At 39.8% G+C, this 15,342-nt stretch overlaps 1 protein-coding gene across 3 annotated transcripts in view; it reads left to right on the top strand.

Moving 5' to 3' along the window:
• The window catches only part of LOC141791520 (cell adhesion molecule DSCAM-like), a 146,634-nt gene that overhangs the window by 110,338 nt on the left and 20,954 nt on the right, over positions 1-15,342 (top strand). For all 3 annotated transcript variants that reach the window (XM_074672068.1, XM_074672067.1, XM_074672066.1), the window contains exons 12-16: positions 10,489-10,685; positions 10,929-11,025; positions 11,149-11,277; positions 13,698-13,865; positions 14,535-14,605. In XM_074672068.1, coding sequence (XP_074528169.1) covers positions 10,489-10,685; positions 10,929-11,025; positions 11,149-11,277; positions 13,698-13,865; positions 14,535-14,605 — 662 coding nt within the window. The remainder of the gene's footprint in view (positions 1-10,488; positions 10,686-10,928; positions 11,026-11,148; positions 11,278-13,697; positions 13,866-14,534; positions 14,606-15,342) is intronic.

The raw sequence follows: 15,342 nt of genomic DNA, 5'->3' as shown, positions 1-15,342 counted from the left end.
CCCTGGCAGCTACTTAAGAGGCTTAGGAGCCAATTAGGGAAGCACACAAGCTGACGCACGCTGAAGTGCTCACGTGATGCATAGTATGATCTTCACTGTGTGTTATTGGCTGTCCGAGTGTAGCTGGATGCGTCAGTACACAAACAGAAGAAAATCAATGGACTCAATCACAAACCTTGAGATGTATTGTGCAGACATGTGCATGCAATCAGGTCATAAATGTAGCCCAGGTGAGCAAACAGACACACAAAGAGGGATATTTGCACACAAAGGCCAGCATGCATTAATGCATAGACAGAATGCAAAGGCTCAGACGCTGTGCAGCGCAGTGCAGCCATTACAAAAGAATAATGGGTGAGCAGCTAATGCAGTGGTTCAGAGAAAGCCCACTCTGCCGGGCTATTGTGGTGGACTCTCCTGGAAATGAATTGCAGCTATTGTGATGTCCTAGCTTGGCACTTTCATTGTTATGAGTGTCTGTGCATAGGCTAATGTCCCGTCATAATACTCCATGCATCATCTGGCATGAACACCAGCACTGCACTAATAGCCAGCAGAGATTGCCTGCACTCATTGCACCAAGTCCTGCATGTGCACGATTGAGTAGATCCTCGAGTGTTTATGTTTATTTTCATTGTTGTAATCAGTTTTTGTTGTGCCGTGACACCGGCTGCAGATGGAGGCTTAAACAAATGGTTTTCATGCAATTTCCAGTCAAGCATCCCTACCTCCAAAACAGATGCAATTCAGTCAATTCATTACCAATCCACATCGGATGCTATCAGAGTCAGTCAACAGCCACTCAATGTTTATCAGGGCCAATTAAGACCAATCAAGCCTATTAGACATCATAATGTCGGCAGACGCAGCGATGAGGGCCGAGCACTTAATGAGGCTTCACTGAAGAGAAGTGGTAAACGGTCTTGTGGTCACTGAGCAGTCTCCCGAGCACAACGTCCTTCACACAACCAGAGAAGAGTCCCCTCTTCCTCTGATCTCTATTTCTTTCATCTTATTTACTCATCTGCACCCATGCCCCCTCCTCCCTCCCCTCACCTCTGCACAGAAGCACACCCAGTCTGCAGGCATACATTTGGTATCATGCTCCATGTCCAAGCCAATTGTGCAGCTAAGAGAATTATTTCAGTACATTGCATGCAGGCAGCCAGTGAACCAGTCATCTTTGTGCTATCACCACAGAGCTCTCCCCTTCCCTTCCCCCCGCACCCACGCCGTCTCCTCCCCAGCGCCCACTTACAGTGTGCCTGCAGGGCAGGGAGCTATACGCATCTCAGCTCGCCCTCTCCTGTCTGGCCCCCACTGAGCGGGGGCGCCCTGTGGGTAACACTGAGCAGCCAGGCAGCCACAGACACACTCTTATGTTGACTAGCTTCCCTGTGCTCTTAACATGGGCAATACACCGAAGACGCTGATCCTGAGAGAAGGTGGCACACAGGAGGCTTATTTCATCTGAATAAACAACAGTTTAAAAACATGTCGAGGAAATATCAGTGTGTTACAGACTTAGCTATCATAGAGATTCACACAGCTACAGTGTAGGGGTTAACAACGTGACATCAGCACTGTTTCTGTGCTCCTATTTTAAATGGTACACCATCTGATAAAATGTAACATGATCTAATTCAGCGTTGTGATAAACTGTCCTAATGTGATTAGCTGAAACAGTTGTGTGGCATACACAGAAGGAATAAACACATGAATCTATCTTACAACAGCACTGAAAGCACAGGGTAGCAATATGATACAATACCTCATACTCCTTTCATGACTGTCATCAACAATATTACCATCATTATAATGTTATCACAATATCCCCGTGATTAATTGGGGATTAGTAAATACAATAGTACACCCATAGACTGTATGTTATCTAGGTGTTGCCTATGTGATGATGTCACCCATTTGCTTCTGATACAAAGTTTTGAAATCTATCGTCGCCTGTTTTCATATTGGAAATGCTAAACTCAAGAGCTGGTTTATGTGTCAAGTGTTTGCTGTCAGAAAATCAAGTCATTCAAATTGAAGTCATTTTTGAACCAGGCTGTTATTACATTTATCTTTACCTTAAAAATCAGTTTCTTTTAAGTTTAGTGGTTAGCTTAGTCAGATTGAGGGGGATTTTAAAAAAGATAACATATTGGCTTGAATCAAAACATGCACTTTATACATATATAACTGTCCCATACCATTGTGATGCAGGTTAAAAGGATGATATAATGGTCTTCATTCCATCCATACTGACCAGTTTTCAGTAACAACTCAAATAGTGTATCTCTTTAGTGTCTATGTGATCATCTCTGTGAAGGTGAACGCTCATCTTTGTCAAGGTTTAGCAAAAACACGCAAGCAGGCAGGACCCAGGTGCAGATTAAACTCAAATATTAAATACACCCGAATTCAAAAGTCCAAAAAACAGAATCAAAGTGTAAAAGTTAAAGATCACAGACAAAATCCATAAAATGCTTAAAATCGTACACAGTGGGGGATAATTGCAGGAAACACAAGGCATGGCAGGACATGAAGACAAGACGAACTGAAGAATCACAGAGAGGAAAGACATGTCCACACGTAGCTACGTATCTGGGAAACCGCAATTTTATGTGACTCAAAACAGCTACATGACAGGGGGTCATTCTGATTGGATAGGATAGGTTTCACGTCTGAAAAAGACTGCCAAATACAGGTTTGGCATACTTCAAGCCACACTTATTGGTAGATTTTTCCGGTTACATGTGGAATAAAATATTTTGAGAAGAAATGAGGGGGAATATTTGTTTTTGAAAATATCTGACTACAGAAGTTCAGGGCTTGAATAGACAAAGGGTTAATAAACAGGTGTGAAACTAGACTCAGGTGAAACCCATGGGGGGCAATCAAAATAGGAACTGAAAAAACACAAGGGCAGGAGGTAAATCTAAACCACACACACAGGGAGCAGTTTCAAAGTGAACAGGAAACAGAAGACTTGATGTTAAAACACAAGGAAAACAAACAAAACAAGGATCACTAAGAAATAACATATAAGATCACTAATGACACAAAGAAACACATGATGAATTGACGAAAACGTGCAAACACAAGGAATATAAACAAAAAAAGCCAAAGCATGACAAGACTAAACCAGACACAAAGACAAGAAGTGCATAATAAAACAGAACAATATGAGACAAGAATCACAAAGATCAGGACAGAAGATACTCATGACACATAAAGCACAAGATAAATCCATGAGACAGAAATGTTCAGAAAAAAACAAGAAAAAGGCCAACACATGACAATCTTGCTCCTAACGTGAGCACACAACAAAAAGTAGAGTATAATAGAATAGAATTGGATGGAAATATTTCATACAAAATATGTAGAACAAATGAAGTACAATCCAAAATCAGCGCAAAAATTAAAGGTAAGAAAAAGCACATGCAAAAGTTATTGCATAAACTTCTTAAGGCAAGGTATCACAGTATGAATTTGCAGCATCTAAGGCATTGTTCGCTGTGAGGTAGAAACTGTTTCACAGTCTGTTTGCATGTATGTTTGTAACCTGTCAGTGGTAATTTATTAATGAAAAGTATAGAGTTTTATTATTTTTGCTTAGCATCTTTAAAACTGGGAAGGGTTGGGAAGAATCCCTGCAAAGTTTTTAAACCAGCCTTTAGTTAGATTGCACTATTAATCATTTTGAACCAATGTGTCCACCCTGTGAAGAAGGGGTTTGTAAACTGCTAATAATCTAACAAATATTCTCTTTTTTTAAAGAACTCACACACCCTTAGAGAGGTTTAGTCTTAATGAAGTAAAAAAAAACAGTAGAAGAGACCATCAAATTAACCACTACAGCAAATCTCACGTCACCTGATTGGTCCATTAAACCATCATCATCACTCACTCACTATCCCTCTAAAACCCAGCTTCCTGTGTGTGTTCTTTTTGTTCATGAGAATCAATTTGGATGAAATGAAGCTCCTAAAGTGATATTGTCCCTCTCTCATCTCATTGAACCCTCTCATGAGGTGGTCTCTGTTCTTCTCTTCTGTGACCACACATGAATGACCCCACACTGAAGTCACCATTCTGCCACGATTATATTAATTCTCCTGACTCTTTTTCCGTTTGGCTTCCTCTGTTTTCCACACCACTAGCTTCATCAGTTTGAAACATTTTCTTTGTGCATCCTCCTTTTTTTTGTTCCTGCACTGCGACATTCAGGCCGTTATTGTGTAATCATCATCATCATACTCCTGTGAAAATCAATGGCAGGTCCATGTTCTATTCCTGGATACTAGAAATGGCTTCCTTTTTTTTTCTAAGAGGAGTGACTGAGAGAGAGGAGAGACTGTCCGATGCTGGTTGGCATGGTAACCTGGCCAGGTGAAAGGGAGCCGGGGAGATGGGAGGGGAGGGGAGGGGGGGCTTTTGTCTCTCGGGAGCAGCCTATCAGCAGCCAGCCTTTCCCCCACAATCCCCTGCAGGCTTCAGTGTATCATCACTGCCCTCTGGGTTGCTGTGGAGGAACAGGGCTCTCCTCACCTCTGCATTAAAAACACAGAGCTGTGCAGTAACACAAACCACACAACACTGTTTTATGCCTGTGCAATCGCTCTGATGTTTTCTTTATTTTAAAATTGACACACACAAAAAAAAACGTCTTACACATTTTTGGGCTGCAACACACCTTCTAGCATTTTTTTCTCTGTGACATCTTTTCAAACACTTTATATTAGTTTGGGAAAAGACGCAGTGTCCTGGATGTGTCACTATCCAAGTTCAGGCTTTTCCAGACATTAAGACCTGTATTACCAGAGTTTCTGTTGCTCTATTTTCTTTACTCTCGTTCTTTTTGTTCAGTACCATTACGACAATATTCTTATAATAAACAAAAGTCATGCTGAGCATGACTGTGTTTGTTGTTGACCGTTCAAGGCAATTGTTTGCATCGGGAAGAGCAACGTTAAAAACAAACACAAAAACAAAAGATCCTTTAAACAAGAAACTGATTAACATCGAGTCACAATGATCTGACGATAACACTTCGGATGAAATCACCGTCTCGAGTCAGGCAGCTGAGCTCTGTGTTGTGTTCTCGTCTAAATGAGATATCCAGGGACTTGATGCCTAATGAGACAGGGGACTCCCGTTTTCCTCCGTCACCTCTCTTCTTTCTCCTTCTGTCTGTTTCTCTGTTCGCTCCTCCCTGCAGTCTTGTTCCCATAATTCCACTGGATATTAAAGAAATACATCAACACAACAATTACAGGGCCACAGAATGTGCCTCAGGGCAGGCTCAGCTACACACACACACACTCACGTTTGTACACATGCATTTACATAGACACAAGCTGATGCTTGTACAAACACTCAGACACAGACATTCTGATGGTGTGTCTCATCTCTGAGGCCTCCTCATGGTGTGCGCAATGTCGGGTTTGTTTTCTTTTGTGTGTCTGCCTCCTTCGGCATGAATCTCATATCAAGATGTTCATGTTGAACAGTTCAGTCTGATGTTATGACTGCTGTATAGCTCACATGCCAAAGTAACATTGACTAGTATGATTGATTGAGACATTCAATGAAATACGACACAAATGTGAGAAGAGACTGGCATTGTACCGATGTAAGACTCTGTCTCAGGTAGAAATGGGTACCAAGTTAGGTACTTTTGTACATATGGACTAAATTCTAGGGATGGGTACCTTTCACATTTCAAACGATACAATACCAATGCCTGGTACCCAGCAATTGGCATCGGTACTCAACGGTACCAATTTTGGGTACTTTTTTGTGTTTATGTTGTAAAAAATATCAATTTGTTTAATAATAAAACATTACTTTTTTTTTTTTCGATTTAACATATTCATTCAATATGTAACCTTGTTATGCTGTGTTCATGCTCAGCATGGAACATCACCTACCCTCCCGCTTCCTCACAGTCACAAGGATACATTTAGGTACCTGAACATGGTACCTTTTGATTTAACGTGAATCGATACCCGGTACTTTTGACAGAATGTGGTGGGTACCAATAAAAGTACCTAATTCGGTAACCATCCCTACCTAGGGAGAAACATAAAAAGACGGTGACATGGGGAGGACAGGAAAGGGAAAACTGTGGAGGCTGCAAGCATTCCCAGCGACCCTGTTTAAATAGACAGCAAATGAAAACAAGAGGACGGGATCATGTAAAATCAAATGGTACTGTTCCATGTTTGGGTTCCTAAACACATCCTTCTGACTGTGGGGGAGTGAAAGAATAGGCAATTTTCCATGCTGGAGCTGAACGCAGCATGGCAAGTTTATATATTGAGTAAAAAGGAAAAAAAAACATTATTTATAATGTTTATAATATATTTGTTTATTTACAAACTATGTATATATATATATATATATATATATATATATATATATATATATATATATATATATATATATATATATATATATATATATATATATGATTTTTTTTTTTTCAATAAGTGCGGGTTGAAGCATGCCAAACCCTTGTTGGGCAGTGTTTCCAGATGTGAAACCCGCGCCATACAATCAGAATGAGCCCCTGTCATTCAGCTGTGGCGTTTGAGAACCAAAAACTCTGTTTACCGGCGTCCACACAAAACCATGAAACCAGAGTTTGTCAAAATCTTCACTTTGGCTGGAGTTTTCTGAAAAAATCTGTTTTGGTGACATAGAGCCGTGGTTTTGTGTGGATGACGTGTAAATGTATGAAAATGTGCAGTTTCCCAAATACCCGGCTGTGGACATGGCCTTAGTTTTTGACTTGTTTATAAAACCATTCAACTTACTTCCTCTATCTGTTTTCTTCACAGCTTTGAGTAATCAAATAAACCAAATGCCACATTTTTTAGTTGTTTTTTCAAACACCCTCATTATGTCACTCAAACGTCCTTAATACTACTCTCTTTTCACACGTACAAACACCATCAGCACATGACAGCAGGTGGAGCTGTGTCAGTGTTTCCACCGCCCGTGTGTGTTTTTGTCACCTCACACGGTATCCCCCCCTGCCAGGGTGTCAACAACACTGTCCTGCACAACCTCTGAGTCACTTACACTGCAGAATGAAAGGAGCTGTGCGCTAAAACGATAACATTTTAAATAAAGCCCGAGCATTTAGTTTTTTCCCCTCACTTTTCTAAATGTGCCTAACAAAAAATTCATACTTGTCATGCAAAATAAATCAGCGTTTTATTCCAGAGCCGAGCCCCAAATGGCTGCGGAGTGAATAAGAGATGAGGCTTAAATGTTTGCAACCTCTTGCCTGACACTTCCCATCACATCACTGAGCTCATGCTTTGTGTGTGTGAGTGTGTGTGTGAGCATCTGGGAGCAGGGGGTTGTTATACACTCTGCTGTAGGTGTAATGAGGCATGCATGTCGTTAGTGTGTTTAGTGTTGTGTCCTTAGAGTGTTGTTAGAGCATCACTGTACCATTAAGGACCCTCAGATATGAGAGACACGGTGCGGCTGCGACACAGTGTTTAAGGGGAGCTGTATGTTCAGTTACAGAACGTTAACTATGCAAGAATCACCTGCCTCTTAGGAGGATTTTTCTTTTTTCTGTAGCTGCTACAAAAGATGAAAGTGTGGTCTTTATTTGAGGTTTGGATCTTTTGGATGGTCTTTTCTTTGGCATTGCAGTCAGAAAATTTGCCAAAGTACTCTGTAAAGAGGATAACAACATTGAAAAATCTGGGCCTGACTTTTTCCACATTTTGCATTCCTCATAGCTAAAAAATACCCAATGTTTTTCAGATGGTTTTGGCAGAAACAAGGGACACCATAGTGATGGCTGCAGTAATATCTGTAACAAAACAAGAAAACAGAATTACATTAAAGGGGAAGTATCATGCTAGTTTTTTAGCTGTCCCTATGTTGCTATGGTAGTAGCTTCACATGGTTAACATCTGTGTGTAACTGCTGCCTCTTTAAGGCCCCCACTCCACAAACCCCCTTCCTTCTGATTGGCCAGTCCTCTCTGGATGCCTGTCAGAGCTATGGGCAGGCATATGTGTTTGAGGCCTACCCAACCGACATGTCATGACCCAATTACAAAATCATTATGCGATCATCTCATAACTTCAGCAAGTCTCGTGAAGATCTATCAAATATCTTGTGCTATTTTTCTACGATGGAGCGTTTTGATGAGTTTACAGACAGATTCAGGGATTTCTACAACACTGAATATGTAGGGGTTTGAAAATCTGTATGCTTAGTCTGAACAGCTAGCATTGTCATTTTATATCCATGTCACACTGTGGGACATTTATGTTTTTAAGTGACAAATTATACTCACAAACACAAGAGCTTGAACAAAAAGTTGCTGATTTTGCAGTTAGGTGCCTGATGAGAGAGATGAAGCTACAGCTGGTTTACAAAAGGGTCTCATTATAGTGAAAAGGTGGCCCTCCATTGTGACACTTCAAGCTGAAGTATGGTCCAGTCTGTGGCAAAAACAGACGCTTTGAGGGGACAGGTTTATGATTCATGGCCACTAAGGCTATATAAAGGCTTCCTACTTTAGAGGCAGTTTAGCAACTTTATGTACAATTTATCCATTTACACCCCAAAATAAATATAATGGAACCCATGTTTCAGGAGTACAGCAGTTTTCAATATAACAACCTATTTTTTATAATCTCTTTATTTAGAGCATTAAGGGGAGAACGAGGTCAGTTGTCCACTTTTCACTCTAGTGTGAATTTTTCATCATCAAAACATTTCAAAAGTCATTCCTACATAGGGGCGTTGACCTAAAATGTGTATCCCTTTCATTTTCCAACTCATAAGAAAGAGGTTACTATCAAAGATGCTCTGACGCATTGTGACAACCAAGCCCATAGCAGAACTGTTTGGGGTTGACTGGTTGGAGTGAGTTGTCACAATTTTAATAGGAAAAATCTTTGAAAAACAAAAAAAGGTTAGAAGGCAGACACAAACCTGAAAGCTTAATTCCACTGGTAAGTTTACTTATAACTTGATGTATTTTAACACAAAATGAATGAACAGTAAACACATCTTCAGAGCAGCTTACTGTATGTCACATATGCATATGTATGTGACAACCAACCCTAGCTGGAATTTCTTGCTGGCATTAAGGCTAACAACCTTGTAGCAGTTAGTTAGCTAACTAGTAACAATCTAAACCATAGCTTTCCCGAAACATTTTCCAAGGGTAAGCGTGATGTTTACAATTTTGGTATGAAAATCACAAAATGTCCTCTCACCTTCTGTAAGTGCAATCTGATCCCATTTCTGTAAATTATCATACCACAATTTGAGATACAGTGCCCTCTGGTGGCGAGGTATAATGAATGTGACAACTTGCCCCATTCTCCCATACAAAGGAAAACAACAACAAAGTCATCAAAGTGAAAAATGAAAATATAAAATAAATTAAAGTAAAAGAGTACACATAAATTCACAGTTAAATGCATAAAACATAAAGAACATGTAGAAAATTTTGGAAAACACACATTAAAGCATCCAAGCTTGAGATTAAGAAGCACAGAAAGACAGAAAATACACGGCTGTCATTCAGGGTTAAAAGCAAGGTGTAAAAACAAGTTCAAAAACAAATTTTTGAGTTCTAAAAGATGTAAAATATGACATTTGATAGTGGGGAGGAAGCTTGTTCCACCGTTTTGAAGTCATCAACTGAAAACTTGTCGTCTTTTCTTGGTATTACCTGGTTTTCAGTCTGCTCTGAGAAACAATTAGCAGCTGATCAGCAGGTTTCTTTGATTTGATTGGGTGTAGAGATTCATGAGTTCATTGATCTCAAGAGGTAAAATTCAGAACTAGAACATTTAACATTTGGTCTGAGGTCTTAAAAAAGAGAAAGGAGGAGGTTAGTTCCTGCGTCTAAAGATGTGATCCTTTTTGTGTTTTGTAGCCACAGTCTGTAGATTGACTCAGATTAAGTTGTATTGTTAGATAAATAATTCTAGATTTATGCAAAGTTCTCTGCCCTAAATGGTTTTGTGTTTTACCATTTCCAGAAGACAAAAGGCTTTTTACTTCAAGCTAAAGGAGAGCCTTGTGTTTTGTTTTGTCTCTTTTTGCATATTTATGCTCCCCTCCAAAGAGCTTCTTCATCACACTTTAATGAACTCCTGAGTACTCCAGACTCTCTAATGCTTTAAAGTGTTGTTTCTCCAGCTGAGGGGGGCCAGTCTGCTACATCTGAGTATTTTGTTTTTACATTCTTCTTTTCTTTTCTTTTCTTTTCTTTTCTTTTCTTTTCTTTTCTTTTCTTTTCTTTTCCTTTCTTTTCTCTTAAGTATTTTACTCAGCATTCTACTGCAATGTTATGTGATCATTGGTTGTCTCTTCCACTGTCATCTAAAGCTGACATGTTGTAAGCAGGAGAAATAAGTGAGTGCAAGGATGTGGTTACTCTAAAAAAATAAAAAATAAAAATCATGACTTATTTTCCACTCCTTCTCTCCTCAGTTCCTGCCATGATCATATCTTACCCCAACACCACGCTGGCCACTCAGGGCGAAGAGAAGAAGATGAGCTGCACAGCCCACGGTGAGAAACCCATCATGGTGCGCTGGGAGAAAGAGGAACGCATCATCAACCCCGAGACCAGCCGCTATGTGGTGTCTGTGAAGGAAGTGGGCGATGACGTCATCTCCACCCTGCAGGTAAGAGACCGAGCTACCTGAGTTTTTATCACGGTTTGAGAATGAAAAATCAACTCTTTACTCCTCAGGTCCTCTCTGTGGCCATGATCAGCAACACTGCATCATTGCAGTGTCTCAAAAGTTTGACGCATAGATTAGACTGGAGGGCAAATCACTCTTCGTGATTAGAAATATAATAAATATTTTCATGTTTTTGTGCATTTTATCTTTTGCTTGAGCTCTTTTCTTCCTCTCCTCCATCAGATCATGCCCACAGTGAGAGAGGACTCTGGCTTCTTCTCCTGCCACGCCATCAACTCGTACGGTGAAGACAGAGGAATCATACAGCTCACAGTGCAAGGTACAACCTCACCTGTGTCCGCCTCCATAGCAAAAATTAAAAAAAAGAAATTGGAAAACTGACATTTTGTGTTGAGTTTGGTGACACCGAGGTAACAAAGTGTGTGTCTTTTGTGCTCTGAAGAACCCCCAGACCCCCCTGAGGTGGAGATCAGAGAGGTGAAGGACAGGACCATCGCTCTGCGCTGGACCATGGGTTTTGACGGAAACAGCCCAATCACAGGCTTCGATATTGAGAGCAAGAACAAATCAGGTATCAACAAGAAAACATAATTATTTTGCAAAAGATAGAAAACACAATCCGGAGTCACATAGGGATTAATGCAGACACATGTTATAGCGATAAAAAAACAAACATATAAGTCAAAAATAAAGCTAACTTGGCTCATTTTTAAACACATTTTACAGAGTGTTTCCTTAAAACAACAGCACAACTATTTAAGATACACAAAAACAAACGGAAGTAACATAACAGAGGCACACATGTATGACAAAAACAGTCAACTAAACAAGCATTACCTAGGCTATGATATGAAACGAGTCTAATAAGTTGTCTTTGTTTTACCATGACCATGTTCACAACAACAGGCTGGAGAAAGCAGCATTAAACCACTCACTAACATAACCAAGACTACTGTTACACTGAGCAGACTCAGAACAACAATAATATGAGAGAAAAAATGAAGTTAAGCACATGATCCAGACTAGAATCAACACATCTGTGTTTGCTAGATATTTTATCCCTTTACAATCAGTCCAGCACCTTAGATCTGTCTGTAATAACTTTTTCTTGAAATAGTCTTGCTCTGATTTCTTCTTGAAGTGTGTTGGATAGTTTCAGATGTGATATTTTGGCTGCAGATGATATCAAACTGGTTATGAAAACAGTTTAAAGCAATATGTACGTGTTAGCATGATAAAAAACTTGACTGATTTTTTTTTCTTTTTTTTTTTAATTGTATATGTTAAAGGTAAACAGAGCATCTTGCTGCTCTCTTTCCCTCCTCCCCTCTCTGTATCAGCTCACAGAGCTCAAACATCAAGTGAACTTATTAGTGAGCTGATTTTATAGAGGATGATCTCTTATCCTGAACATAACCTGCTCTGAAAAACAGGTTAGGTTGTCCGCTTAAGTTACAGAGGTTTACCTTTCTATGAGGTTACCTCAGTGACTAAAAATCTTGAAAAAAGGATATACTAAAATTTTTAAAAGTTACACACTGTTTGAGTATGTGTATATTGAGCAGTAATCTCTCAGAGCTGGCTGTGGTGATGAAGAGACTGATGAGTGAAGTTATCCGCTACAGCAGACAACAAACCTTTTTCAATTTTGGACTATCACGGTTTTGCTCGTGTCATTATTATATATCTTAAACTAATAATATTTTAACAAATATTTAACAGTAGGCAGTGGAAGCACAGGCTGTTGGAAAAAAAAACAGTTACAATATTATTTCTAAATCAAGCCAAGTGGTGATTTATTATTCAAATTTTCATTGTAGAGTTTGACATCATTATGTTTATTTGGTGCATACTTTAAAACAGTGTTCATTTGGTTGATGAAGACTATGATAAAAAAATATTCATCAACAGACCTTTTTCAGGGAAGAACACTAAATGAAAAGAAAAAAAAAGTCAGACATGATGACAAAGACTGTGATGAAATAAAACTGACACTTTCGTCAACGAACAACAGGCACGGAGTGGCGCTGGGTTAAAATGGATCACGCTGATAACGCTGTCCCTGAGCTTCCTGCACCGGAAGCTCTTGTTATTTCATACGTAGCTGCCCGTTACCTTGACGACACATCTGTGCACACACAGAAGTGCTTGTCAGAGGATCATGAGAATGAGTACAAACCTTTTCATTACACAGTCTATGGTACGAACACAAAAATATAAACAGTAAGAAGAACGAGAGTGGAGCTGGAGAGGTGAGAAATAACAGAAGTAAAGCATTACAGTCTAACGCCACCACGTGACAAACTCAGTAACTTTTTCATCATGTGGGAGGAAAAAGAAACAAATGAAGAGGATGACAGATGTAAGGCAAGATCTGAGAGCATCCAAGCATCCAAGTTTATGAACTGTGTACTGTTATAATATAAAGCTAAATTACTTAATAACAGCATGATGCTACACCATAACAGGTAAATGTCTTTTTCTATAGCTAATTAGAAGCAGCAGCAGTTACACAAGAGGAGAACTAAGATCAGTTTGCAGAGCTCCAAACAGTTTGTAACATGTTTTCGCAACAGTCAGGTTTTATATTTGACTGAAATCTGCTAATATTTGGTCAACTAAAACTAGACTGAGACTAAAACTAAATGTTGTGAAAAAGACTTAAGACTAAATCAGAATTTACTGTCAAAATTAGAACTGCTTTAAAACAGTACTCTTTTGCTGGTTGAGTTATATTAGGCTCATATTCTCCTGACAGAAGTATTGACCAAGCTTTGGTTAAACGACACTGTGAGAAAACAAATGCTCGACACAGCAGTGGTTAAACTGCGTCAATTTGTAGAGAATAAGGTCTTTCAGTTTGATAAATCTCTGTATTCACTTTGTCTAAGAGCTATAATGTAACACCACCTGTCTTAATGCACTTAGCTGGATCTGACCTCTCCCCTGACTTAAGCAACCCCAATAAAGCCTGCCCTGTCCCCTCCACAGCCTCCTGGGACACGGCTCAGAAGACCAAAGATGTTTCACCTCAGCTCAACCAGGCCACCATCATCGACCTCCACCCCTCCTCCACCTACAACATCCGCATGTTCGCTAAGAACCTGATCGGCAAGAGCGAGGCCAGCAACGAGCTCACCATCACCACTGACGAAGCAGGTGAGAGCAAGATGGTGGATATTCAGTTTGTGTTCTCTACAGAGCTGAATTCTACACAAATATTGGGTTTCACTTTGATTTTCCCACAAACTGTTGAAGGCACAAAAGAAATAGTAGATTTGTTTTTTTTGAATAGTGAGACAAATGCCACTTTTGATATTGAGCAAAAAAGGATCAACAGTCAGGTCTGAGTGTGTGTGTGTGTGTGTGTGTGTGTGTGTGTGTGTGTGTGTGTGTGTGTGTGTGTGTCAGATTTTAATGTGTGTGTCAGGTGAAATACGAGAGGCAAAGGGAGGTAAAGGGCCAACCGAGTCAATTCATTAACAGCCCAGTGACATCAGCCCCATCGGCTCTGTTGCATTATTGAACACACGCTGACCCTGCACTAAAAGCAGAACTTTTCAATTAGCGGCCTCAGTAGTAAATGTCACACTCCGGTCAATAGACTGAGCCCGGACCCCTTCTACAAATTAGCCCCCCCATCCCTTCATCTCCTGTCTCTGCACCCCCAACAGAGCTCTTCTCCTCACACCCAGCAGACACCATAAAGACAACCACCCTGTTTTTCTACACAGACACATCTAAGCTTTGGTTTTGTCTTTTCCAAAGATGTTCAACACATTGTTTTTGAATGTTGTGATAAAATCTGTGTCTGTGATGTGATTTCAGCTCCTGATGGACCTCCACAGGAGGTGCAGCTGGAAGCTCTCTCCTCTCAGAGCATCAGAGTCACCTGGAGGGTGAGTTTTTCCAGCCCTGCTGCTTTAAGCATCTGTGCTTCCATGAAGTGAAAATCAACCTGTGTCCTTAAAGCCAGTCAGGGATGACAGCAGTGTGTTGTGGTTTGTGACAGAACGACAACTGTTTTCAATCACCAGAGAAACACAAAACAGTTTCCTCCTGTAGGTCAGTGAGTTTTTAAACTGAACGTTTAACCTGCTGCAGATCAGCTGATCAGCAGATTAAATTATGTCAGTCAGCTCCCAGGTGCTTCTTTGTTTTGACAGTTTTACTTTATGAATGTAAAGCAGGATATTTAAGACAAACAGCAAGTGTGCTCAGCCCAGTTAAAGAATCTGTAAGGAGAAGCTTTACTGCACAAACTGAAATCTAAGCTAGTGTTTATCTCTCATTTTTTGTAAAAATGCTCTAGTGGACTTAATATGATGACTATCGACCTGAAAGTCAAAGAATGATTCATTTTAAGATATTACAAGAGAAAAAATGAGCCTGGACTGCCATCTGTCAGTGGGGGAAAATGTACTTGTTTAGTTACATTATTCTTATGTCAAAACTCTGGAATATTTTAGTTTTTTCCTCTTTGGAAGATTTGTTATTCTTGTAAGCAATTCGGGTCTCATTTTGTCTTAAAATAAGACATTGGACAACACATAATTTGAACAGACCTTATTTTTTGATATTTCAAGAAATATTGAAAATATTAATATGACCTCTCAAAACCTTGATACTAACATAA

This window comes from Halichoeres trimaculatus, unplaced genomic scaffold, assembly GCF_033239565.1.
Source record: "Halichoeres trimaculatus isolate MK-OKI-2021-1 unplaced genomic scaffold, fHalTri1.1 fHalTri1_scaffold_6, whole genome shotgun sequence".
NCBI lineage: Eukaryota > Metazoa > Chordata > Actinopteri > Labriformes > Labridae > Halichoeres > Halichoeres trimaculatus.
The sequence above is the reverse complement of the archived record's forward strand: the minus strand, read 5'-3'. Positions and strand labels throughout refer to the sequence as shown.